Consider the following 26,138-nt stretch of genomic DNA (forward strand, 5'->3'; position numbering starts at 1 on the left):
AGAACTGTTTGCAGTATCATTGGTGGAATGTCCACTCTACAAGCTTTAATTTTGTGACTTGAACAATTATTTCTAAGATGGCAATATGTAATCCATTAACTAGTGATTTCCTACTGCGCATTTTTTTATTCTGTAAATCTGTATAACTTGTACCCCTTCACTGTTTTTTTTTCTTTCTTTTCTTTTCTCCTTAAATAAAAATTAAAAAAAAAAAAAAGTCTAGCCCTTCAGTCTATGTAGGTGAGTCCTGGTAGGAAGATGTAAAATTGACTCTCTTAGAACAGAATAATTAAAGGATAATTTCTTATTAACCAGGAAGTTTTAGATCCTTCAGTTCTTGAGCATGATGACTGGGTGTTCACACTGTATGCGTGAGATGTGCCTCCCTCAAGCCTTGTTATGACGTCAGCACATTACCCATCTGATTGGAAAAATAAAAAGAGAGAAAAGGAATTTTAAAAGCACCATGTGTTTGCCTAGTTGCATTTTTATCATATAAAAAATGTTAGTGAGTTAAAAATTGTTTCACAAATTGAAATCTAAATGCAACACTACAATTCAGTTTTACCTGTTTTATAACTTTTTCACGAATAGAGTCCTCTGCACCTACTTTGCACTATACATACCACGATCTTAAAGTCAGTGCGAGGTAATAGACGCAGCTGAAATTCTTACCATCTTGGTGTATCTTGAGTACTATGTGTGACACTTGCCTCAAGTTCCTTCCATTTGCAAACTCAGACTTGATTTAACCAGACACGAAATATGGTTCAAGTTCTAACATCTTTGCTGTCTTTAGAAAAGTTCAGAAAGCCATCCAATGACATTCCCAGAGTGTATTTGGAAGATCTTCAAGGGGTGAATCAGTTAGAAATTCGTCATTGGGCTCATACCTCTGATCCAATGGTTCGGCCATCACGGCAAGCCTCTCATGCTGGTTATCTCAAGACATTCCTGAAGGCAGCAACAGGAAGGGAATTCCAGTACTTCATATTTTAAGCAATACAGCACCTTGTGCCAGCTTAAAGTTCTTTGCATAAAAAGTTGTGATATGTCTTAAAACAAAAATTTAATTTTTAATAGTCTGAAGACTGATATATAGAAGTGTTTGCAGACACCAGAGCTTACCATTGGCCTAGCCCATCAAGATATTTTGAGCAACTCTGAAAAAATGACTTTCTTTATTCAGAAGTCAGATGCTACTTCTTAGAAGTCAAGATCTTTGTGATTACTGCCATTTAACATTGATTGAGAAATTCCATCATAAGGGCAAAACTTCTGTGCCAATAAAGCAAGTCTTTATTAATTGTATTCTTTTAAAGGAGGCTTATTGGGCTTATTCTGAGGAGGTTGCTCGTGTTTATCTTGTTCTGCCAGAATTTAAGTGAGGTTTGGTGTGTGGCAACCCTCTCTCTCTACATCATCAAAGTCCCTAGGAAGAGGCAAATGTTGAAAATATATTGTGAAAGTGTGAAATGGAGAACAAGAACTTGAATTTGGCTAATATGAAGTAGATATTATTGTAGGGAAAATGGAGAGTTTAATAGACAAAAAATAACGAATAGAATGAGAAAAGTTTAGCTTCATCCAACCATACGTGGAAGAATAAATAGAAAGCTCTAAAAAGCTTATGGGAAGGTCATGGAATTTAATGGGGAGGGAAATAAATCTTTGATGTTCTTTGAGTCAGGGAAAAACTATCAGGATGAAAGAAACATTAACCCTACCTGAGTAGATATTTTATTAGAACTGTATTCTAACCAACTGAACTATGTTATACCTGGGAGGTATTTTGAAATGAAGTTTTTAATTGATATATTTTTGTTTGGATAAAATAAATCACGTGGAAACTATCTAGTATATATAAGACAATAAGCACCATTTGAATTATGTAACCTATTACATATAAAATGAATTTAGATTTTCAAATACCTGGTAAATTTAATAATTAGCTAAATATGCTAATTATAGTTGCTCTTTTAAGTGGGTTCCTCTTATTTATTTTGGGTTTTTTTTTTGAGATAGGGTCTCCCTACGTAGTGCAGGTTGGCCTTGAACTGGTTTAGATAACCCAATTGGCCTTGAACTCACAGCAGTCCTCCTACCTCAGCCTCCCAAGAGCTGTGATTACAGGTGTGCCATCACACCCTGTGTAGATTTTTATTTAAGGGACTTTGGGTTTTTATTGCTATGTGAATTGCTACATGAACTCAAAAGAAATTAAGTTGCATTCTCATAAAAATGTTTTATAATCCCATACATTTTCTGGATTAGTCTCTCCTGCACTGCTTACCCATGGTGCATGTGACGCCTTCCCATGCTGCCCAGAGATACCTCAAGGCACACAGCTTCCCACAGAGAAAGCAGACATATATGAGCCAATCTGTACCACAGAAACAAAGGAGAGAACAGATCCAAGGGCAGCCAATCCCTGGGCTGATTAGAAGCTAAGGGGCGGGCTGATGCAAAAGATCTCCCAATTGAAGACCATAATCAGCTGGGCCAATCAGAATCCTTCTCAGGAATCTCACCTATGGATGTAGAAATCCAGTCTCTGAGAGAAGCAGGGATGAGGAAGAGTATGTCAAAGTGGCAGAGGGGGATTATAGGGATGGGGAAGGTGCCTGATGGTACAGGATCTCCATTAGGTGGGCTGAGTAGTTATAGTGGGCTCCTAGGAAAAGTTCATCTCCTCTTTGTGGGTAGCCTTACAATAAAACTCCACTCCTAAGGCAGCATGAATGATGTATGAGCAATGTACAGCCCCCAATCATCATTGGTACTTACTCTAAAATTTGCTAAACTTCTGCCACAAATTTCAGAGGCAATTTGTTTTAATTTTACCTACACTATTGGAAAAATATTTTGAACAAAATACAGTAATAGGCCATTATTAGGCATTATTGGGTTTTAAAATATTTACCAGTGGACTCTGTAGAAAACATCTCTCACCTACAAGTACAAAACAAAACAAAATTAAGTTGACAGTGTGGTTGTCATCCTTACTGGGATAACAGTCAGGAGAAATAGAGTGATAATTGTTTTCTTTCAGGGCAGACATAAAATTGTGTTTCTTGTTTCTACCTCTAAAATTAGGTCATTTATGTGAACACTGCCTCATCTATAGGTCAGGGGCTTACTAAAAGATTAAGCATTTTTCTCAGTTTTTTATTACCAATAGTGCAGAAGGTCAAGTGCTTTGGTCATTTACTGAGGTGCTGGCTTGTACTAACATTGCTTAGGGCACATGTTTGAAAAAAATAATAACAGCTAATTTTAATGTAGCAGAAACACAGGTGAAAGTGTAGTAAATGAGCATTTGAAAAGGCTTGAGAATCTAAGTACTGGTTCAGCCATTAATAGACCATATTATCCAGGACAAGATTCACCGTCCTCTGTAAGGCCAACAAGCTGTGTTCCTGAAGTTCTCTCCATTGTATCATCTCTTTCACAGAAACAGAAGCTCTGCCAAAGCAGTGCTGCCTGCTTCATCTAGGGCTGAGTCCTTGAATAATTCCTGGCATCTTGCAGATGCTCAGAAATGTTTGTTGCTATTGAACGATCCATGCTCCACATTGTTCACTAAAAGACTCCTTTACACAGGAAGAGTTAGCTTTTCCTTGTGCACTCAGTACTCACTGGCTGGGTATCTCATTTGGCTCTCTGGGAGGACACCTTACTTGTTAATATGGAAAGACAGGCATAGAGAAGCCTCTAACCGGGGAAGAAGACCAGCCGAGGAATCGGAAAACTTGGGCTACCACTAACTCCGGTGTGGCTAAGTCATCCTACCCCTCCAAGATTCTGTTGTCTCCTCCTTAAGGAAGGAACCCTATTAAGGACCTTTTGGGAGCAGGCCTCTGTGACAGATGAGTGTGAAGGCCACATAGATCCATGGAGGGGAGGATGTGGGCTGCAGAGGAATGAAGGTGAGACAGTGCATGCAGAGGCACCAGCTCATTAGAAGCATCAAGATGGGCAGAGTTGGCTTTTTATATTCACCACTTCACATCCTTTATGAGCATCAACTGGAGTGGCTCTTCCTTTGCTCTTACTGGTTCATCAAAGCAGGTTACTGCTACCGTGGAACTGTGATGGGCTGGTGACACTAGGGGACAAAGTTGCCCAGCCCCCAGTTTGTGGCAATAACCAATGTGAATACAGGTGGAGTGATTCTGAGCATCCCGCTATAAACTTTATAGAAAATTCCAATTTTTTTTGAGACACAGTCTTGTCTTATAGTCTGTGTTAGCCTGAACTCACTATGTGTCCTATACTGGCCCCAGACTTGCAGTGATCTCTTGCCTCTATCTCTCTTTCTCTAGTCTCTTCCTCCCTCTTCTCCTCCCTTTCCCTCTTCCCCCTTCTCCCCCTCCCTCTCTCCTTCCACTTCCCCCTCTCCCTCTCTCCCTTTTCCTTTTTCCTTTCCCCCTCCCTCTCCTTCACCCTGTCCCTCTCCCCACAGTGCTGGAGATCAAACTCAGGGCCTCATGCCTGCTAAAGGAGCACTCTGCTAGGGATCTACTTCCCTAGCCTTTTGGGTTTCTCTATGAAAAATAACTAGACATCTCATACTCTCTAGAATGGCCACCAAACATAGAAACAAAAACCAGAAACACCAAGGGAATAACAAGTATTAGTGAAGTTGTGGAAAGATTGGAACTTTTTGTTCATTATTGGTGGAAATGTAAAATGATGTAGCCACAATGGCAAACAATCTGAAGGATTCTCAGAAAGTTAGAAATAGAGTTACCATATAATCTAGAAATCCCACTTTTGGACATATATAAAAAGCAGAGCCAGGTGTGGTAGTGCCTGCCTGTAATCCCTGTGCTGGGGAGGCTGAGATGGAAGGCTGAGGCAGGAGGGTCACTTCAAGTTTGAGGCAAGCCTAGACTACACAGTAAGTTTAAAACCAGCCTGGGCCACATAGTAATATTGTGTCTGAACCATTCCCCCCCCCCCAAATAGAGACCTGAAAGCAGGATTTCAAAGAGGTATTTGGACACTCATATTCATTGCAACATTGATCATAGCAGCTACAAGGTAGAAGCAACTCAAATATCCTACAGATGAGTAAAGAAAATGTGATGTATTCATACAATAAAATGCTACTTAGCTTTTAAAAAGAAGGAAAGCCAGTTACACACTATAGCATGGCTAGACCTGGAGGACACTGTACTGTGTGAAAGAAGCCAGTCACAAAAAGACAAGTACTTTGTGATTCTGTCATATAAAGCATCTAAAATAGCTAAAGTCACAGAGACAATAAACAGAATGGTGACAGCCAGAGGCTGGGTGGTAGTGGGGATTATTCAATGGGCATAGAATTTCAATTTTGCTTAAAAAAAAAGTTTTAGGGATCTTTGTATACCATAGGGTCAATATATTTCACACTAGTAAATTGGACACTCGAATGTGGTTTAAATGGTAAATTTTGTTATTTTTTTAAAGCATGACTAAAAAATACTAATGAGTGGAGTAACGCAGTAGTTACATTCCTACTCACATCTCTAATTTGTCATGTTGGAATGAACCTAATTTCTTCAGACCAGGGTATTTCAGTCCCATTAGTAAGTGGCACCAGTTCCTTCCAGGTTTGCTGGCAAAGGGCTAAGGCAACCACATGAATGAAAAAAGATACACACAAGCAAGGTAGGGTGGCAGCAAGTATGTAATTCTGCTTGAAAGGGTCATTGCTTGGTGAAGGGTCCAGAATGGTGGGAAGAGCTTGGAAACAGGGGGAAGGACCGGCAGATGCAGTATTGGCAGTGTGACTTGGGAGTGCTTCAGCCGTCTATCCCGGTCACCTGGGTCGGGCTGCACTCCTGGATTTCCACTGTTCATGCTTCCTGTAGATGTTACACTCCTGCATCTTGCTGGGGGCTTAGCGTTGCCCGGGGGATGAGATACTCTTGTGTAGTATCAACAGTCTGGAAAGGAAGAAGTTCCATCGTCAACATTCTGAGCTAAAGTGGGGGACAATCATCTCCTGAACTGTATCGAAATATTATCATCTCACCGTAATTTAATTCTTTGTTAACGAAAAAGAAAAAAATACCGAGCCTGCTCGTCTCAGGCTGCCCGCTTGGGCTGTAACAAGAATCTTTTTGCAGGGCTCTGGAATGGCTGATTACTAGATATTGAAACTCATCCAAGAAAGTCTTAGAGGGGATAATAAAGATTTTCTCATTGTGTAAACGCCCTCCTGAGGATTAATTAGAGCAAATGATTTGTAGCTATGTCTTGGCCCTTGTCATTCTAGAAACAGGCAAAGCCTCAGATAACAGTCAGAGGGCCTAGCTTAGCTCACTGCCTGGTAAAGTTCATTGAGCAAGCAGTCTGCATGCGCCTTTTAATCCTGGATTTTAGTTGCTTTTGAGCCCCATAATGCAAACACTGTGTCTCAGTGTAGTATTTTTGGCGTTCAGATTTGAATGTCTTGGAGCCATCACAGCACAGACGTGAGTTATGTTCAATCTACTCAGCAGTGTTCCCTGTTTTTCTCCTAAAAGGATTAAAATTGGCTCATCCATCTGGGCATCCTGATGATGATGATAGACCTTGCCCTGTTCTTGAGGGCAGCCCTGCGGCTGGAGTAGACAGTGATTCAGAGAGGCAATGGGGGAGGTTCAGGGGATGGAGTTAGACAACTGATACTAAAAACAGACCTGGAACTCACTCATACTTAGCATCTTCTACAGACCTCAGTGCAAAACCCAGCCAGTTGGCTCTTTATCCTCATACACACCCTCCATGTTCCCTTTTCTTTGCAGGGTCACTGGTTTGCATGACTAGACAGGGTACTCACAGGTGTGGGCAGAGGAGAATGGGAGCCTTATCTAGCTTGCGCTACCCTGGTATGCCTCGAGCAGAATGCACAAGCTCTTTATGCCTTTGGGGACGATCTTGCCCTGACTTCCATGTCTTAAGGTCAGGAAGGCTATTGCAAGTGGAGCCAGACGGCTCTTCAAAAATGGCACAGCAGCTCTGTCCCTCCTGGATGAATGAGAGGAGCACATTTACCTGCAGCTGAATGGGAGAACCAAAGGAAGTTAATGCTACATCCTCCTCAGCTCCATCACTGTCTCGGGCTGAAAGCCAAAGGAGGGAGGGCTGGGTTAGTGTCCGAAGTTTAGGGGGAAACAGCTCTTGAGGATGAAATGGCTCAATAGCTTGCAAAGGAGTCCCTGATCCTTGAAAAGCAATATTCATTTGGGGTTGTTATTGAAAAAAACCTGTATGATTTAGGAGTGATTTAAAAGCGTATGAAGGAGGTTATATGTGTGTGAATAGGAGAAGCAATGGTATTTGGTAACCAAATTGGTGGAAGAATCACCATCACTTTCCAGAGAAAGAACGCTAGCTCCAGAGCAGAGCGCTCGCTCTCTTAGTGATAATTGTGTAAACTTGGGCATCACCCTCTTTTAAACTGTCCCTTTGGGCTCAATTCTCGATTTTAAAAACTGGATATAATAATTAAAATAACGACCCTTAGAGGCATCCTACACTGTGATCGAGCAGTCACACACGCAGCTATTTTCTTTGTGTCTGTCTTCTCAGCTAGACCTGAGAATGGTGTGGACAGATGCCTGCCCATCTCCAAGGCCAGGCACATGCTCGATGCATTGTTTGTGTTTGGATGACAGGTGTAATTGCATCACTAGTGTTCATGCTCAGGGTCTGTAGTGCTGAGTGGAGAAGGACTCCAGCCCTGGAGAACGATTGCTGGGTCCCTCACCTGTGTTAGTAAAAGCCAAGTTCCTTAGCCTTTTGTTGCTTTGGCTTCCTGATGGAAATAAGAGACAGTGATGTAATAGTAAATGTACTGAATAGAGTTATTTTGAAGATGTAACTCATATGTGCATAAAACCCTTGGATCAGAGCATGACATAGAGAAAAATATATGTGCTCTTTGTGTATTATTTTTGGTGGTGATAACGGTGTGTAATTTTAATTGAGGCTCTGAGAACCTCCTCCTGCTGGCATTTTTAAAAGAAGCTGGAGGCTGTAAGGTTTGAAATATTTATCGTGTCATTTCTCCCTCCTCCTCTCAGTTTCCTCCTTCCTGTTCCAGTACTGGTGATTAAATCCAAGGGCTGTGAGCTAAAATCCTCAGCTTTTTCTTCTATTTTGTTTTTTTTTAATGAAACTTTTGAGCAGGATCTCTCTAAGTTGCCCAGGCTGACCTCTCAAACTTTAATCTTTCTGCCTCAGCCTCCCAAGTAACTGGGATTACAGGCATGTATGTACCACTGCATTAGGCAAATGCTTATCTTTTTCTTTCTTTCTTTCTTTCTTTCTTTTTTTTTTTTTTTTGTATCAGGGATCAAACTCACGACCTTGAGCTTGCCAGGCAGGCGCTTGTGCCATTGAGCTAAATCCCCAGCTGCTTATCTTTCTTTTAAGGCAGAACAAATTGAAGTCTTGGCTTTACTTTGCTTCTTGTAGTGTACCAAAGCTCCTCCATTCAGTCCCTTGGTAACCGGCTTTCACCCAACATTCTCATCAGGCCAAATGATACATTAGAAAAAGTAATTCTCGAGCTACAGTTATTGCTCATGGATTTACCAAAAGGCCGAATATTTCTCTATGATCAACCAGCAACCATCTCATGATAGGAATTGAGAGTGAGGAAGACCTGACATTTACATGTAGAGAAGGTAAGGAGGGGCATAATAACCCTCATTTATCAACAAAGACTGAGGAGACTCCTAGAGTCTTGGAGCCCCTGGTCTTGTGTTTGCAGGAGCAATTTTTCCAATTGGCATGAAAGAAGCCAAGTGGAGTCCTGAAACCCGGGTGCTGCTGTCCAGTTATGCGCTGATCTCCAAGGGTGTCAAACCCTCGCAGAGCCTGCAGGCTTCTGACTTGCTCTCAGCCCTCCTCCCCCATCTGCCTGTAACTCTTTCTCAAGTGAGTCTTTAACTGGTAAATAAAATTTATCAACATTTATGAAATCAACTTGTTTTTTGGAAGGGGAGGCAGAGTCTCACTATGTAATTCAGAATTTGAACTTATTGAACTCATTACATAGCCCAGACTGGCCTTGAACTCACAGTGATCTTCCTGCCTCAGCCTCCTGAGTGCTGGGATTACAGGCATGCACCACGCCACTCAATCTGAAATCAATTTTTGTAAATCCTTGCAACATCTAAGAATATCAAAAAGAGCTTGCTGTGGAGGAACAGACGACAGTTGTGACACCTGACATCATGGAACTGGATTAAGGTGGAAGAGAATGTCAAAAGGACTCTAGTTAGCAAAAGATGGGAACATATCCCAAAAGACTCCTGTTTTCAGGAACAATTTTCGCCTGGTTCATTTTATTTTGTTTTCACTGATCCATTTTTATATCATGTAGATTCATTGGTTATTTTTGCCTAATATCTTCAAAATGAATCATTGTAGGTTTGTCTATCACATTCAAATATCATGTGGGAAAATGTCCACAGTCTTGTGATTCTTTTGAACATGGATGGGCTTTTCTTTTAGCAAGCTCAATGTAAAAATATTCTAATTAATCTAAAACTGATAAAATGGGTAATAGAAGAGAAGCTTTTCTCTTACAAAAATATTGGTAGTTGATAGTCTACTAGATTAATGTTTCTACGAATTTCCAGTGAAGAGACCAGCTGATTTAGTAATCCACTCATTTATTTTTGGGCATTAGTTATACTTCATTTGGGAGCAGAAATATTAAGAAATTCGCCAACTCCAAGGAGCCTATCCATCAACTGATCTAATTAATGAAAGATATGCTAAAAAATAGACAATCCCAGATGTATGTAAATGACTAATTAAACATTCACATAATGGCTTTTGCATTTTTATTTTGCATTTTAATTACTTTATTCATACATGCATAAATTCTTTGCCCTCCTCTTGAGCATCTTTCTGTTACAGTTTCCTGAGCCTAACAATATGTTGAGATTCTAAAATACTAATCAAATGCCACAAGAGCATTTATCCATACTTTTGGCTTAAGATCCTGGTGAAGAGCAACTGAATTGAAAGTTCAATCCATACATATTTAGAACCAGGGTGAAGAATATTTATAACCATTTGTTCAGTATCTGGTAGTGACATGCCTGATTGCATTTTTACTTTCTATCCAGATGTTTTTTATATTTTGGATTTAAATCCAGAAGCCACTTTAGCAAGATAAAGTCTAATCTTCTCTTGAAAGATTTCTGGGGAGATAGAGTCCTTAATCCTTTTTGCTAATCTGTTCAAGCAAAGTGTTTCCCATCTCTTATTTTCATATTTGATCTAATCCCTCCTGATTTGGTTCAAATTCATTCCCACTCCCTGTTTTTTTAGTTGAGATGGAAAACTGACAGGACAATAGCCTCTTGCAGGGAGATCTTCATTCTTGTGAAATTCTCTGCTAATCATCCTTTGACTTACATTTCTTTAGCTGAAGAACTCTGTTCTTATAAACCCAGTGGCAAATCAAATACTTATGTTACTGGAGCCGCAGCTACAAATAGCAGTAATCAGAAGAGTCATAAGTCCATTTGCCTGATGGACTTGGACAAAGTGATGCATTTTAGTTCAGAATTTAGAGAGAAGGAGGAGAGGGGAAAGGGGAAAGGAGAGACAGACAGACAGAGAGAGAGCCAGAGCACTACTAGAAAGGCACATAAAGCCTAAGAACTGCCAAGTCAGCCTTGTCTTACCCTTTCCACACAGGTCTGATGCTATAACCCTTTAATCATCTCTGTGGTTTTCTGCAGAGTCTCCCCGAAGTCCCCATACTTCTCATTAAAGGTTCCCAGGCCTGGGATGGGAAGACTGGCTGGAGAATGACTCATGCTGAGGACAGGGACATGGTTGGTCTTGGCAGCCACGTCTGTTTACACAGAATCTTAAATGTTTCTTCAGCAAACAGCCCCAGGCAGCAGAACTGCTTTCCCGCTGCTCCTGACCCCTGATGACTTTCAGGCTCTTTCTACTTACTGATCCTCTACCTCTCTGGCACTTACCTCTTTCCTGAGTAGCTGTAATCCTGCATTTTTAAATTGATTTTTAATTAGTCTTCTAATTTTTGATATTTGTGCTTTTTCCGGGTGACCTACCTTGTGATTCCATTCTGTAACCTAAAGTTTCTGGTAGCTATGTCCTATCTTGGAGAGAAATTCAGAATTTTTTTTTTTAACTACACTATTGTTTTTTTTTCTCCCCACGAAATATCGAACTGCTTTGGCAATGACTATCATTGCCGAACTATTTCCTGCTCAGAAATGGTTTTCTAACCTTGCTTTGGTAACAGAGTTGTCATGGCCAACTGAGGAAGCATGTCCTTCTATAAATGCTCACTCTTCAACTAAGACATACCTTAAAACACACATGCTTAATATTTGGGGGAGGTAAGGAATACTGTAGTAAGTTTTTGTGAAACTCAGGTCTTCTTTCTGACTTTTGTTTGGTGGAAACATTCAACAACAAAAAAAGCCAACACAGCAACCTTTATCCTATCTACTGGTAAAAACTATGAAAAGACATTTCAAGAAAGATGGACTCTGCAACTCTTGCCACAGTTCTCCAGTGATCTGATTGCAATTATCAATAAGCAATGAAAAAATTTTAGAGGAATGTATAGTGTTAATTTCTGATTCTTGGTCAACTGAACTGAAAAGAATTAATGGGCACATTTATCTAAATAGGATTTAATTTGAATCTATAATTAGCCATAGAATGCAGCTCAAAAAAGTATATGCACTTAAAAGGAAAGCTTTACATTAATTTTCTTTAGCTTGGTGAACATTATGTGTACCAAATAATATATTTAAAAACACCATTATTATATACTAGAAATAAAATATGAGAAATCAGCTGCCCATTAAGACATGAAAATTGATGTAAAACAGTGGTAGTGAGTTCTGAATAATAGGCCAGATGTTTCAGAAAAGGAATTAATGGATTTTGATGCATTTCCAGATAACTGAAATTAGCACCATTTCCCCCAGGTTGCTGGGGACCAAATATCTTTGTTATTATACATAATACGTATTATTTCATAACAAAATAGAGTCAGGTGGCTTGGTCTTACATAATAATAAAAATATGACTCAGAAATTATTATGAAAACATCATGTAAGCCAGATGCCTTATGTCTACCAATGACCACACATTAGAACTTTCACATATTTGGATTAAATGATCCTTCCTGGGCTTTTTTGTAAATCTTGAAAGATTTAAAACAGTTCACAGTTTAAACTAGAAATCCAGAAGCTGCTGGATTCGGTGGCTTTTATGAGTGACAAATCCCATGAAACATTTAACATTATGTTGGGACGAATTAGCTTCAATACTTGAAATTTTAAAATGTTCATCACTATTTCCAAGATTACTTTTGTATTTGATAGCCAACTCATTTGGATGTAGCATTCAATGTCATACAATAGCGTGATCCAAGCCCAACTTGGGGCTAGTTAACTGGTTTTTATAGTGGGTGCCTCTCTTTACTCAGCTTGAGCACTCAGAGTCACACCTTCTTTACTTAGGATCTTTGATTTATTTCTGTCTTGGACCCTCTCTGTTTTATGAAAGAACTAATTTTTCATAAAAAGTTAACCTTGAATCTGGGAGTCTTCATCTTTGTGCTTGAACTACAAAGTCACTCACCCAATATCTGGCCATTTCTTTTGGATCCCTCTTGCTCTGCCTGCTGCCCTATTTCTTCCAGTGGAGCCCCTCCCTGTCCCCTGAACCCTGCCCACATCCCCTCGGGAAAGTACCTCTGGAGAGCTCCTGGTTCTCCGAGCGGAAGGTGCGCTGGTAGACTGGGACCGCACCACAGGTGTTGATTTGTGCAGGGCAATCCTGCCTGCATGATCTGTAGAGAATGCAGAGCTCAGGAATGATGTACAGCAGCAGGAAAACCCATGCATTGGTGACCAGGCCAATGCAGATGACTGCGTCGTCCCACTGGGGCTGCCGCTGGAGCTGCGGGTTGCCTCTCATGAGCATGGAGATCCACACCACCCAGATAATGATGGAGATGAGCACAGTGACAAAGATGAGCCTGCCATGTTGCTTCCAGTTCTCACATGGGCCACAGAAAGTGGCTTTGGAGATGAAGAACGTGAGAGCCATCAGGAGGAGGACATAGACCAAAAGCACAACAAAGTCCACATTGAGCTGATAGGGTGTCATGTGCTCAAACATCATGCCACGGGTCATCATGAGAGTCACATACTCAATAGCAATAATTGTCTGGAGCAGACTGACCCCAACAGCAATGCACAGGATTGTTGTCCAAGAGAAGGAGACTCCACCCCGGACCAATTTCACCAGGTTGGAGGCATGAGCCAGGAGACATGAGAAACAGAGAGCAAAGAGAACCCCAAAAAGAAAGTAGCGCACAGGGGCAGTTTGTTCATTGAATTGGATGATGAAAGCAAAAGCAAGTCCGAAGAGCCCCAGCACACCCAGCAGGAAGACGAACTGGGTGGGGAGGACGTTCCACTGGCTGCAGTCTTGCACTTTTCGCATGAGAAAGAGGAAGGCTAAGAGCAGCAGAATTGTCACCACTATGCCAATTGCTGCCAAGGCCTCCAGGACTATGCCCCATGATCCCTCATTGTCACAGAAGAGATAATAGTCTTTAGTGGACTCCACGCAATCTTCATACATGGTGACTTATGAGTGAACCTCACAGGAATGGTCTTCTGGTACCCTGCAGAAAAAGGAAGAGACAAACAGATGACTTTCCATCCAACCACTGCATGATGTTAGGATCCTAGGCTATAGTGTCTCTCATTCCAAATGAAGATGCCTGGGCACGTGAAGGAAACGGTTCTACCAGATTTGCTAGGACACTGAGAAGTCTCAAGTTCCATTTAATTTGACTCCTGATAATCTATGTGCTAAGCTTCCATAGAGGGATAAAAATCAGATATATATATCCATCAGTCTACGGGGATGGGAAATGCTGAGACATATATCATCCCTAGTTTTATAACTGTTGTATGTAGGATACCAGGAAAGGAAATGAGAACTCTAACCTAAGATTCTCCAAACTATCTGCTAAGAAAGCTCCATACTTCTCCTGGGAGAAACAGAGTGGGTTTCCGTGGGGCACTAGATAATCCTTTTTTTTTTTTTTTTGGAGATAGAGTCTCATTAAATTGCTAAGTTGCCCAGGCAAGGTTTGAAAAGTCATCCATTTCTGTGTCACAATTTCTAGGGCTTTTTGAAAGCAAATACAGAATGTTTTTTCATAAGATAGGGTATGTCACAATATTTGCATGATTGCTGGGTTTCCAGCTATGTCAACCAAAGGTTGACCATACTAGTGGAGCACTGATTATTCTAGATGCAGATGCACTGCTTGGAGGACAGAGATGACTTTTCCCAGTAAGTTTAACTCAATGACTGTTTCTTCTTTCAATTCAAGTCAATCCATGAAACAGGTTATTATTCAACACCTGCAGATTGTTTATCAAATATTATACAAAATGTTTCCATTTTTACCAAAAGTTTCATACCGAAGTCCATGTTTTGACTGGGATAGTTTGTTAAAAAACATCTCATATAATTATTTGGAGAAAACTAAATCAAGTCAAGCAAAGCCAAGCCAAACCAAACCAAACCAAACCAAACCAAACCAAACCAAACCAAACCAAACCAAATCAAACCAAATCACCATGCTTCTGAATACCCCTAAACCCATTCCCCTTTAATTAATCCCAAACTAGGTGGCTGAGGTGATCCCGGTGCATAGTGCATAGGCGACAGCAGTCACCTTGATTCCGACTTACCTCTTCTGTGTCCACTCTGGAAGCTGAGGCTGTAGTGATGGTGAGGTTTTAACTGCAAATGAGTAAGAAGGAGACAACCTCAGCTTCTTTAATCTCTCCCAAATGGGCGGAAGAACTGCAGGCCCTCACTCAGGTTCCTGCAGTGCCTATAAAAAGAACCGGAAGGACAGAAAGACACACCTATTCCAGTTTCACAGCAACTTTTCCACGTAGATTTTTTTTTTTTTTTTTTTGGTGAGAACCATTATTTTTCATTCTTCTGCTAAGCCCAGGCACTTGGCCTCTGGGATATCGTGAAGGAGTGTGAAGCTAGGGAAGTCTGCACCTTCTCCTATAGTCAGTGTATTCAGGAAAAAACAGGGGTCCATTTGGCCTTACAGAAGGGTATTTCATCCTTCTGACCTACTTCCTAAAAAAGCCACTTCTAGAGACTTCCATACATCTTAATGTTATTACAAGATTCAAAACGACATCCCTTTTACAAACTAACAAGAGTTTCACTGGACCATAGGAAGGGTGATATTGCCTACCATTAGCATTCAGAAGGTCAGTGGCCTAAATGTGATAATGTGATGGCACGTATACATCTGTAATTCCAGCATTCTGAGAGGCTGAGGCAGGAGAATCGCAAATTCAGCCTAGCCTGGGCAACTGAGTTACTTAGTAAGATGCTATCTCAAAAATAAAAATAAAAATAAAAATAAAAAAGATTAGAGAGATAGCTCAGTGCAAAGGCCTTACGTTCAACCCCCAATGCCACCACCACTAATAAAACCAAAGCAAAACCAAAAAACAAACACCAAAAAAAAAAAAAAAAACAAGAAAAAAAAAAAAGCAAAATTGTAAATAAGGGGAAGTTTGTTTACACTGCTAATCTCTTTCCCTCTCTTTTTGAAATTCTTCCTCAGGTCCTGGCTATCCATCATAGGTGGGACCTTACCTTGAGCAGTCATTTCTGGTACTGCCCGTGGCTTAACGGTAACGTGCAAATATTCTCCACCACCTCACTCCCATTAGCAGGGCCCTGCTCTGGGTCTCTTTTCACTGGGTTATTCCTAGATCCTGAGATGAGAGCAGTCACAATTAAAGGTCACCAGTTGGTAATGAAATAACACATTTCTTTTCTCCTGTTGTGACTACAATATAGCACATGGTACCATGTCTCACATGCATCAAATGCACGCCCCCCACCATGTACTCTGTCCTTATTTTCCTGAATATTTGCATGTTGACAAAGGACTTCTGAGGATCCCAAATCAATGCTTGCTTAAGTTAGTTGTAAGGTGCTCTGTGAACTTGGCTCTACCTTTTCCATCTGGGCTCGACAGGTTTGTTTTCTCACAGTTTCACAAAGAAATAAGCTGCCATTGAATCATCTCTGACAAGTCCTTGTCCCAAACTGCCATTTGCTTTATTTCCATTGATCCTCTTTCTGATTTCAACCCTTTCCCTACCTCTATGATCTAGTTCATCTGATTCCCTAGATTCTTCCTGCAATCACCCCATCACTCACTGATCACCTTCTACAGTAGATTCACAACCTATGGTGTGTACTATTCAAGTTTTCTGACCATTGTATGTTGTTAATTTATAAGTAAAACAATTAGCTAATAAATAATAAGCCAAAGTAAGTGAATAATAACAAACAGAATTTATCAAGTTGTTTGTGTGAATCTCGTATCTTTGACAGAATTGTAGCTGCTTAGGGGTCAGCTTCCACAATTTATTTTTTATATACTGGGGATTGAATCCAAGGGCTTCACACTGAGCTATATTCCCAGCCATTTTTATTTTTTGTTTTGAGATTTAATCTAGCTAAGTTGCACAGGCAGCACCTGACTTTACAGTCCTCCTGCCTTAGCCTTCTAGAGTGCTGGGAGTACAGCCATGTGCCACTACTCCCATCTAGGTTCCACATTTGAGCCCAAATAGCACCTGGCCCCATGCAAGCCATCTCCTGGGTGAATGGTTTGATTGATTAAATAATTCTAATGATAAAAGTACTTTGCAAAATGTAGTTTTTAGCAATGTAGGTTTTTTTTTAAACAGATGCTTTTTCATGGAAACCACCTGCAAATATGTCATCAACATAACAAACCCTTGCCAAATTTATTCTGAAGTGATTTTCTATTTTTAGAGATTCTTTAACTTAAAGCACCATTTTCTCCTTTGAGGAAAGGAAACTCTAGGGATGAGGTGTTCTCCTTTATTTGCTTTGGGCATAACTGTTATCTGTCTGAAGCCAGAAATCTCAAGTTTATGGAGAAGGTAAAGGGATTTTCCAGAGGATGCCATATAATGTCTATAGAGAATTCACTCAGCAGTAAAGTGGTGTTGGTAAACCAACAGGGGGATTTTCCATTTAATTTTTCCAAGAGAGGTATTTCGGTGACCTCCACATCCTACCTCCTTCCTGGTGTCTCCTTCAGCCCATGTGGCTGTAAAGAAACTCCTCCTGACCCCTGGATGGCTTGAGGCAGGTGAGTTAATGGGTTAATAACCACAAAGCCCTTTGAGCACCTCAGATAAAAGGACCTGGCTTAGGTACTAATTATTGTCATTTTAAAATCTTGGATGATAGAATTAACCCATCTGCTGCTAGGTCTAAAGGACATAAGGACCTATTTAGTCTACACACATCCAAATTACTCACCCTTAATTTCTTTTGGCTTCTATGCAGCAACAACACCTGAACAAAGAGCTCAGATATGGCTTTGATGAATCAAAATGCATCGATTATAGCACATGCATTAAGCATGGAGATAAAACAGTCAAGAGGCTGGACGCCTTTTGCCAAGCATCTCTTTGTGTTGTTTCTTGCACTGAAATGGGGCTGGAGGGAATACTGGAGGTCAGCTAGCCTAATGCTTTCATTAACAATGAAGAAGCTAACTGTGTAATGTGAGGAATTCAGTAATAAGGAAGCAGGGGCCCTGAGAGGTGAAGGCATGGAATGTTCTGGAAGACAGCTCAGGGTTGTCTCATACCCGGTAATGGTTGTTCTGCTGTGCTGGGTTCCCTTTCCTGATGCATTCTACCTCTGGGGACAGGCCCTTAGAGAGACGTGAGCCCTTTGATACGACTTAAGGGCCATGACCAGAGAAGAACAAGAAAAGAAGCAAAATATGAGGGCGCATCTCACGTTCCTCATCCTGCAACAGCTCCACCTGGGAGGGACAGGCTGTGGTGGCAGATGCATTTGGTTTTTTTGCTTGCTGACACCTCCTTTGCTGGCTTCCTGGGGTGCAGCCAGAGCACTGTGCAAGTCCGACTCAGTAGGGCTTGCACTGGGAGTTCAATGGCTCTGCGGTCATAATCTTGAAATTCTTAATATTTCATCTTTGATTTTGTATTTGGTAAGTGAAGAGAATGAGATGACTGAGCGTGTGCAGGGATCTTAGAACCTTCATTGAAAACATCATCTTACTTTCTGGAGCCTCTTTGCTGCTCAGAGATGGGCTCTTGTCCACCTGGTCTATGCCACCACTTGGCCCTGAGCCTTCTGGGTTCCAATTTCTGCCCCTGACTATGGCAGGAGCTGGTCCTTGTAGTGGCTACCCTGTGATAGGAAATCATCAAACAGCAACAAATCTTTCAATGCAAATCTCATTCATTCCTCCTAATGAAGCCAGATCCTTCTTCTCTAAAAGATATGGTAGACTTCCTTATTCACCTTTGTATCTAAAGACCAGGTCTTCTATAAATCAGAAGAAATGCTCTCATCAAAACTATAACTGTAAACATAATTTTAAAGACAATATAGGAGCTCCCAAAAGGTCTAGAAGGCCCTAAATGATCTGGGAGGAGACACTCTGGATATCACACTCACTGCCTAGGCCATTTTTCCATATGCTTAAACCCTTATAAAAACTTCAATCTCTTGACCTGACGCGTGATTCTTGTCTTGGAAACCAGCCCACCATCCTCATGAGAGCGTACCCTGAACTAAATAACTTTTGACTTTCTTCCCACTGTGGCTATTGGTAAAATTCTTTGGACTCCCTCAGCAGTACTCTCTATGCCGTTTCTCATGGGACCCTCACCTGGCCTCATCTGTCTGCTATGGCCTAAGTCTATGTCCCTTTGAAAGGGACAATGACTCACCTATATTCAGGCAGGGCCTTATATTTTCATTTTGCAAGGGACCCTAAAGATTATGCAGCCGGTTTGGGGCATCTCATTCAACTTGTTGGTTATATAATTTGATCCATTTTATATCAGTGTGTATACTTTGTATTTGTGTAATGTGAGTTTGTTATGAAATACTGGAGGAATGGATCTGGGACCAGTAAACTGTCAAGACTCTCAGCTGAGTATCATTCGTAAATGTCAGGGTATTTTTTGAAAAGAGTTATGTTTTCCCCTTACTTGGTGATTATAATAACCTTTCAGTTTAACTAGCATATATTTCCTTTACTGGGTCGCTTCATTATTAGAAGAAAACAGACAATATGATGAATATAGAAGTAAATTCAAGTTCAACTTCTGCATCCAGAAATATAAACCTTACAGGATGAATAAAAATGTTGATTCTAATAAATTGGTAAGTTTTATTTGAGTTGCATTCTTTAAAAAAGAGAGTTGATACAAAACCTTGTAGTAAACATTATTTAAATGAGATTTTATTTTTCATGCATAAGTTAACAAAAGTGACCAAGCTGACATTATTTGTAATAAAATTCTGATAAATGGAAGCTTAAAACCTTCAAAGTAAAAAACATACCAGGGGAAAACACGACATCCTCTTAATAAATGTCTCATGTTTCCAAAGGAAAAATATGTAAATCTATTAATAGCTTTTAAGTTGTCAAGTAATAATAATAAAAGAGCTTTTTAATAAGCTATTTGGTTGTATTTTATATGGCAAAGATTAAAAACAAGTCAGATAACTGCCAGAAATTCTGCTCCCAGAATGAATGGAAGATAGATATGATTTTTCATGATAAATGATGTCAGCTAACAAATTAAATAGTATACCATAATATCAAACTTGTATTATCACTGATCAAACAAGGTAGTGTTTTTAACACAGTTACAGTTTGGTACAGATTTTGTCATTAAACTTAACAAAACACTGGTGGCACACGTTGCTGACACTTTTAGTTAGATCAAATATAAATTACAAGACAATTTTACAGAGAACGTGTCATGTTGTTTAAAATTAATTTCACCCACAACTGGGTTAGCTATAATCTGCTAGTTGGAAAAGCATCGTTATCAATTCAATATTATTTAACCTAAAAAAACTGCAAACGTTTAGAAAGATTGTACACCTTGGTGCACAGGCAGAATTGTGCACACACCACCCCATTGATGGATGAAGTCCTCACCTCCAGTGTCTCATTAGAAGACCTCATTCAGGGATGGGTCATTAAAGTAAAAGGAGGTCAGTAAAGTGGGACCTGATCTGATCTGACCGGGGTCCTTGTAAGAAGAGATCAGGACACAGACACACATGTAAGATGACCACGGATGACCACGTGAGGACCCTAAGAGGTTTGATATTTGCAAGTTAAGGAGAGGCTGCAGGAGAAGCCACCTTGTAACACCTGGATCCTGGACTTCCAGTCTCCAAGATTCAGAGAAAAACTCCTGTTGTTTAAGCTTTGTGGTCTATATTATTTGTTACGCATCCACAGGCAACTTATCACAGCCAATAATCAACAACTTGAAAAGATACTTGAACAACAAAACAGTTAGGCCCTAGGAGTAATTCTAACAGATGATATGCAGGACCTCTTAAGAAAAAGCACAGTTTATTAAAATTATTTTTTAAAAAGTAAAAAAAAAAAAAAAGAAAAAAAGAAAAAAGCTGCAAATGAGTTTCAGGTTTGGACAACAAATCTGACCAGAACACATAGCAGTTGTTAAAAATTGCTTAAAAATTTGCTAACACCCATGGTTTATTCATCATGAATCTTATTAAAATAAAATAAGGTAACAGAAAGAAAAATTGTAGAAATCTCTTTTTTCAGATGTAGGAACTAATCAAAAACATCTTAGCATATGTAGCCAAGTTCCTGATTGTCATGAAGGCAAATACTAACCACAGTACATAAACTCAGAAACAAGATATTTTTGGATTGCCGGACCTGGTGGTGCATGTCTGTAACCCCAGCACTTGGGAGACTGAGGCAAGAGGATCATTGCAAATTTGAGACGAACCTGGGCTACAAAGTGTTCTCAAGGCCACCCTGAACTGCATGGTGAGAACTTGTCTCAAAAGAAAGAAAAAAAGAAAGAAAAAAGAAAGAAAGAAAAAAAGAAAGAAAGAAAAAAAGAATCTAATGTTGGCAAATATTTTTGGACAGGGCAAAGGTGCATATTTAGCTGATATTTGGGCATTCTTCACTAATATTTAATTATGAGGGAAAACTATGATACCTTTTTTTTTTGGTCTTTTTCATTTTTATTGGTACTGGGGATTGAACTCACGACTGCCTGCTTGCAAGGCAGGTGCTTATGCCGCTGAGCTAAATCCCCAGCTCCATATGATACCTTTTTAATGTATCAGGCATATTTGAGGATTCCAAAAGACATGGCAGCTTTAAAAGATGGCTGTAATTATCTGACATTCCTCTCATCAAGGGTGAGTCTAATTCCTCTCTACTTGAATCTGGGGGGCTTTAGAGAGTCTCTTGTAGCCAATAAAACACAGTGGGAATGAATTCCAAGGCAAGCTCAAAGCTAACTTGGCAACATCTGCTTTGGTCATGTGCAATATTTGGTCACCAAATGCTCTCTTGTGGGACAGGGCTGCCATACTCTGAAAATGCCAAGTCACACAAGAGACTGCTTACAGGTTCTCTGGTCAATGATACCAGCCAAGCCCAGTTTTCCAGCAGTCATCACTATGGCGACAGAGTTATGAACATAAAACCATTTTGGAAGTGATCCTCTTAGTCCAGCTGTTCAGCTGAATCTCTGTGGAACACAATTATTATACATGCTTATCTTCAAGAATTATTTGCAGCTAGGCGTGGTGGCTCACGCCTGTAATCCCAGCATTCGGGAGGCTGAGGTGGGAGGATCGTTGTGAGTTCAAGACCAGCCTGGGCTACAAAGTGAGCTCAAAGCCAGTCTGAAACGCATGGCGAGACCCTATCTAAAAAAAAAAAAAAATTATTTGCATTATCATCATTTTTCTGTGTCAACTTCTATTTGGAAAAACTACAAAAACAACTTGCCCAAGGCAAAAACATATCCATAGAGGATCAGATAAACCCAGAGGCAAATGAATTTCATTGAAAGGATGATTGAGCATTCCAAAGTCTTTTTTATCAATGTAATAATTATAGTACATTGACAACACTGTTGGAACATGTAGAAGGGTGCACTGAAGAACAGAAAACCAGCAATGGCATTAAGCAGGGAAGTGACGCTGTCCAGCTTACCTTGGAAGAGATCCATCTGGCTGCCCACTGCCCAACGTGCAAGGAACACCAGCACTCGGAACAGAGTGGGAAGGACCAGGATGAGAAGCAGGAGACCCTCTCGAGGTCCAGGTGAGATGAGATGAGTTCTCCAGCTGCAGGTAGAGGCGATGGGGAGACCCGGTGAGATTCGAGGGATACTTTGGAGGTGGAATCTGGGCCTTTCTGGTGGCAGGAGAGAGAGAATGGGGGAAAATGGGCCCTGCTCACCCCATACCTACTCCACATCTCACTTGATAGCAAATCCATTCATCTGGAGGCTAAAGCCAAAAATGTTGGAATCATCTCAACTCCCTTCTTTCTTTCACGCCCCACATTGTACCAACCAGGAAATCTTGTTGGTTCAACCTTCAGAATACAAACTCACTCTGACCACGTCTCAGCACTTCAAAGTCACCGTCAGTGTCCAGGTGACCGTCATCTCCTGTCTGCCTTTCTGCAGTAGACTCCTAACTCGTCATCCGTCTCTGCTCCATCCCCTCACTCAAACCCAAGCCTGAACCTCTTATTGTCAACACAGCAGCCAGAGAGTTCTTTTGATTATATCGCTGTTCTGTGCAAATCCCACAATGGATGTTTCTATTTTATAGAAAAGTCCTGGGCTTTAAGGTGGCCCCAGAAGCCTCATGTGAGCTCAGCTTTTCCATGCCCTCTTTGCTCACTGTTCCAGCTCACGTGACCTCCCAGGGCCCCTCAGTCACCTTGTCTTAGGGCCTTTGAACTGCTGGTTCCTCTGCCAATTCCCCTCCACCAGCCTCCATCCTCTATGAGGCCACTCCTGATCATACAAGTAAAAATTATATACATCCTCTCCAGGCTGTACTCCCCAACATCACCCTTTCTCTTCAGTTAAATTTAAAATTTTGCCATAGCACTTACTGTTTTCTAAAATAATTATTCATGTGTTTATTATCTGCTATGGATCTCCCCAGTGCTACAAGGCAAGGAGCTTTGTATTGTTCACTGATATATTTACTTGCTTAGAATAGGGGTTGGCATATAGAGGAGCTCAGGAAAGTTCTGTAAACTGAAATCAAGCCAAGCATGATGGCGCACACCTGTAATCCCAGCTTTTGGGAGGCTGAGCAGGAGGATCACCTTGCATTTGAGAACAGCCTGGATTACATAGAGAGTTCAAGGCCAGACTACTACAAAATGATACCGTCTCAGAAACCAAAACCAAAACAACAACAACAACAAAACCCTGGAATCAAATACAGCTTGTACAACAGGAGCGGGGGGAGTGGGTGCAGCCAACAAGGTAGAAGTTAATAGGAAAGATTTAGAGCAGAGGATTGGTGAAATTCGTGCGGTCTCCTAGATTCTCATTTTTGATCAGAGGTACCATTTGGGTTTGTGCTCCAAGACAGGGTCCCTACTTTTCCCCATCCAGTCCTCCAGTTTTTATAAGAATTTTGAGACAAAACAGGAAACTGATGGGATGATCATGAAAAAGTGAGGCTGTCCGTGGAGAGAATAGCCTTGCTGGTGGGAGGAATATTATGATCTCAGATTATAGTTGTATAGGAGAGAAAGATGTTGCCCAACGGCATCCACTGAGCAGAGAAGCCGGTTTCTAGCTTTGTGATTTAAGCAAACACCCTGGGTGAGTCTCTACGTGGTTTAGAGCAGTGACATGAACGTTTTGGAGATGAGTGCCCAAACTGCAACCCAAAACCCATTTATACATAAAATGTCAACCCTGCAATTACTGTGGTTTCAGTTAAAAAAAAAAGAAAGAAAGAAGAAACAACTGTTATTCGATGCTTGATGCTTGGCAGAGGGCTCTGCATACCCGCTGTGGCACACGTGCCATAGATTTGCCACTGCTGGTTTAGAGAAGACTGAGACAGGAAAAGGCTTTGGGGGACTGGAAGGGGATGAAATAAGAGCTCAGTTTTGGACATGGTAAATTCAAAGTATTTGTGGATTACTTGTGCAGCTGGTCAAGGTAGGTCATCAGATAGATGCTTCTGAAGTTTTTAGATTTATTTCTGCATTTTGTGCCTTTTCTGCTGTGCATTGTTGCTTCTGGCACCATAAGCACATCCCAGGTTGGTGATGGATGTCTAGGCTGCTGCCTCTCTCCAGCCTCATTTCTCAGCTTGGTCTTTATAATTGTATAAATTGGGAAACATGCTGGTTCATTTATTCATCTCATACTCTGAGACTTGGCTAATTCTGGGAACTAAGAGAATGAAAATGAATAATACTAAATATCAGCACTCAAGAAAGTCACCTCAAAATTGGTAAGATGTGCTGGTAAATAATTGAGTCTTACAGACTGTGAGATATGTACAACCTGAAGGATAAATGAATACTTCCTACACCCTATGTCCTTTCCTACTAGAAATAGAGTCTTAGAAATTTTTTTTTCCTTTTTGGTACTGAGAATCAAACTCATGAGCTTGCACTTGCCAGGCAGACACTGTGCCACTGAGCTACATCCCCAGCTCTGAAAAAGACTCAGAAAGAGGTGAATCTTACTAATTCTTTAAGAGCCGTTATAAGTGATTCTTGCAAAACTTTCGTGTCTCAGCAAAGAATTCCTTTCTTTCTTTCTTTCTTTCTTTCTTTCTTTCTTTTTTTGTATCTGGGATCAAACTCATGATCTTATGCTGACCAGGCAGGTGCTAGTGTCGCTGAACTAAACCTCCAGCTGAATTCATTTCTTATTCCTGCATGCCCGAGAGGCACATTTTGAAAGGAGATGAGATGAAGAGAAATATTATGTCAATAAGAGAAATGGACTAAAAATAAATGCTTGGGCGTCATTTGGATATGGGTGATCATGGAACCCATGTGGCCATGGAGGAGCTCACCTAGGAGACAATGCAGAGTGATATGCTTTGGCAATAAGAGGACCGGGCCCTGGCCCTAAAGAACAGTGGTATTTGAAGACTGGGCAGGGAGAGGAGCCTCTAAAACAAGTAGGGGCACAGTGAGAGGTGGGCACACCTGGACAATGGCAGGTTACAATTACTACAAAGAAGGAGAGATCTGTGTCAAATGATATGAAGGAGCCATCCAACCTGATAAAGAGCAACATGTGCTGAACTTCCTAAATAAGGATCAAAGGTATAAATATCAAGGAATGGAGTGAAAGAGAGGCAAGGATCTGAATGTTTTGGGTATAAAGTAACTGGCTAAGCAATTTTGGAAAGTGATGAGAGAATTGGGGTATACCTGGAGCGCAAGACCAGGTAGATGAAAGATTTTTAAAAATCTTAATTGGAGCAACTTGAGCATGATTTATGTTGATTGGAACGAGGGGTGAGGGAGAGATTGAAATCAGAAGGCCAGGGGCCTGGGGTTTTGCTCAGGGGTAGAGTGCTTGCTTAGCATGCAAGGGATTCTGGGTTTGATCTTTAGTATTTGAAAACAAAATTGCTGAACTCACAAGGAGGGAGTAAATGGTAGGATGGGAGTGACAGGATTCATCTTGGATGGAAGGTAATCCCCAGTGAGAGCGAGATCAAGGACACTGTTCTCCAGTGACCAAGAAGGATTAAACCAGCCCCTATAACCCCACCTCCTCCATGGAGCCTCATGAACACTACCAAGAATTAAAGCTTCCATCTGATTCTTAAAAAAAATTTGAGAATTTGCTGGGCTCTGCCTTGTTAGTATAGACCCCTACCCTGACTCAGAAAACACATTCTGATCACACAGCAATGTCCTGGGTGAATTTCTAAGAAAGAGAGCATAATCACAAATACATATTTTACTTATTCAAAGTGTCACAGACACTATTGAAGGGCGCTAACTGAATTTTAATTGACCGAGAAAAGAGAGAGAGAGAAGATAAAGCCTGCAAACAAGCGGTAGATAGGTTGCTGCCAGGTACCTGTTCTGCTCCTGGAGTTTCAGGTGCATGGACTTGTTCGGCTACATCTCTGGCAGCAGCACATACCCTAGGGACACAGGGATTATGTGG

General features: G+C 40.8%; 1 protein-coding gene and 1 non-coding gene across 3 annotated transcripts; one reads left to right on the top strand and one right to left on the bottom strand.

The window, feature by feature from the left end:
• The first annotated feature begins 325 nt into the window (after positions 1-325).
• On the top strand, positions 326-427 carry LOC111757058 (small nucleolar RNA U13). Its single transcript, XR_002791441.1, has one exon. It is a non-coding gene; the product is annotated as a small nucleolar RNA U13 (small nucleolar RNA).
• A 5,229-nt stretch (positions 428-5,656) lies between these two features.
• Positions 5,657-14,887, bottom strand: Gprc5d (G protein-coupled receptor class C group 5 member D). Of its 2 annotated transcripts, XM_003470418.3 has the most exons (4): positions 14,769-14,887; positions 12,744-13,684; positions 7,027-7,094; positions 5,657-5,933 (listed from the first exon to the last, which is right to left on the bottom strand). In XM_003470418.3, exons 2-4 carry the CDS (start codon positions 13,639-13,641, stop codon positions 5,862-5,864), a joined length of 1,038 nt encoding a protein of 345 aa, XP_003470466.1. In that variant the 5' UTR covers positions 13,642-13,684; positions 14,769-14,887; the 3' UTR covers positions 5,657-5,861. The 2 variants fall into 2 exon arrangements, with proteins under 2 accessions (XP_003470466.1, XP_013008479.1); XM_013153025.2 differs by lacking the exon at positions 7,027-7,094.
• Between the last annotated feature and the right edge of the window lie 11,251 nt (positions 14,888-26,138).

Source organism: Cavia porcellus, unplaced genomic scaffold, assembly GCF_034190915.1.
Source record: "Cavia porcellus strain 051 isolate PalLab524CR breed Dunkin Hartley unplaced genomic scaffold, mCavPor4.1 scaffold_27, whole genome shotgun sequence".
Lineage (NCBI taxonomy): Eukaryota > Metazoa > Chordata > Mammalia > Rodentia > Caviidae > Cavia > Cavia porcellus.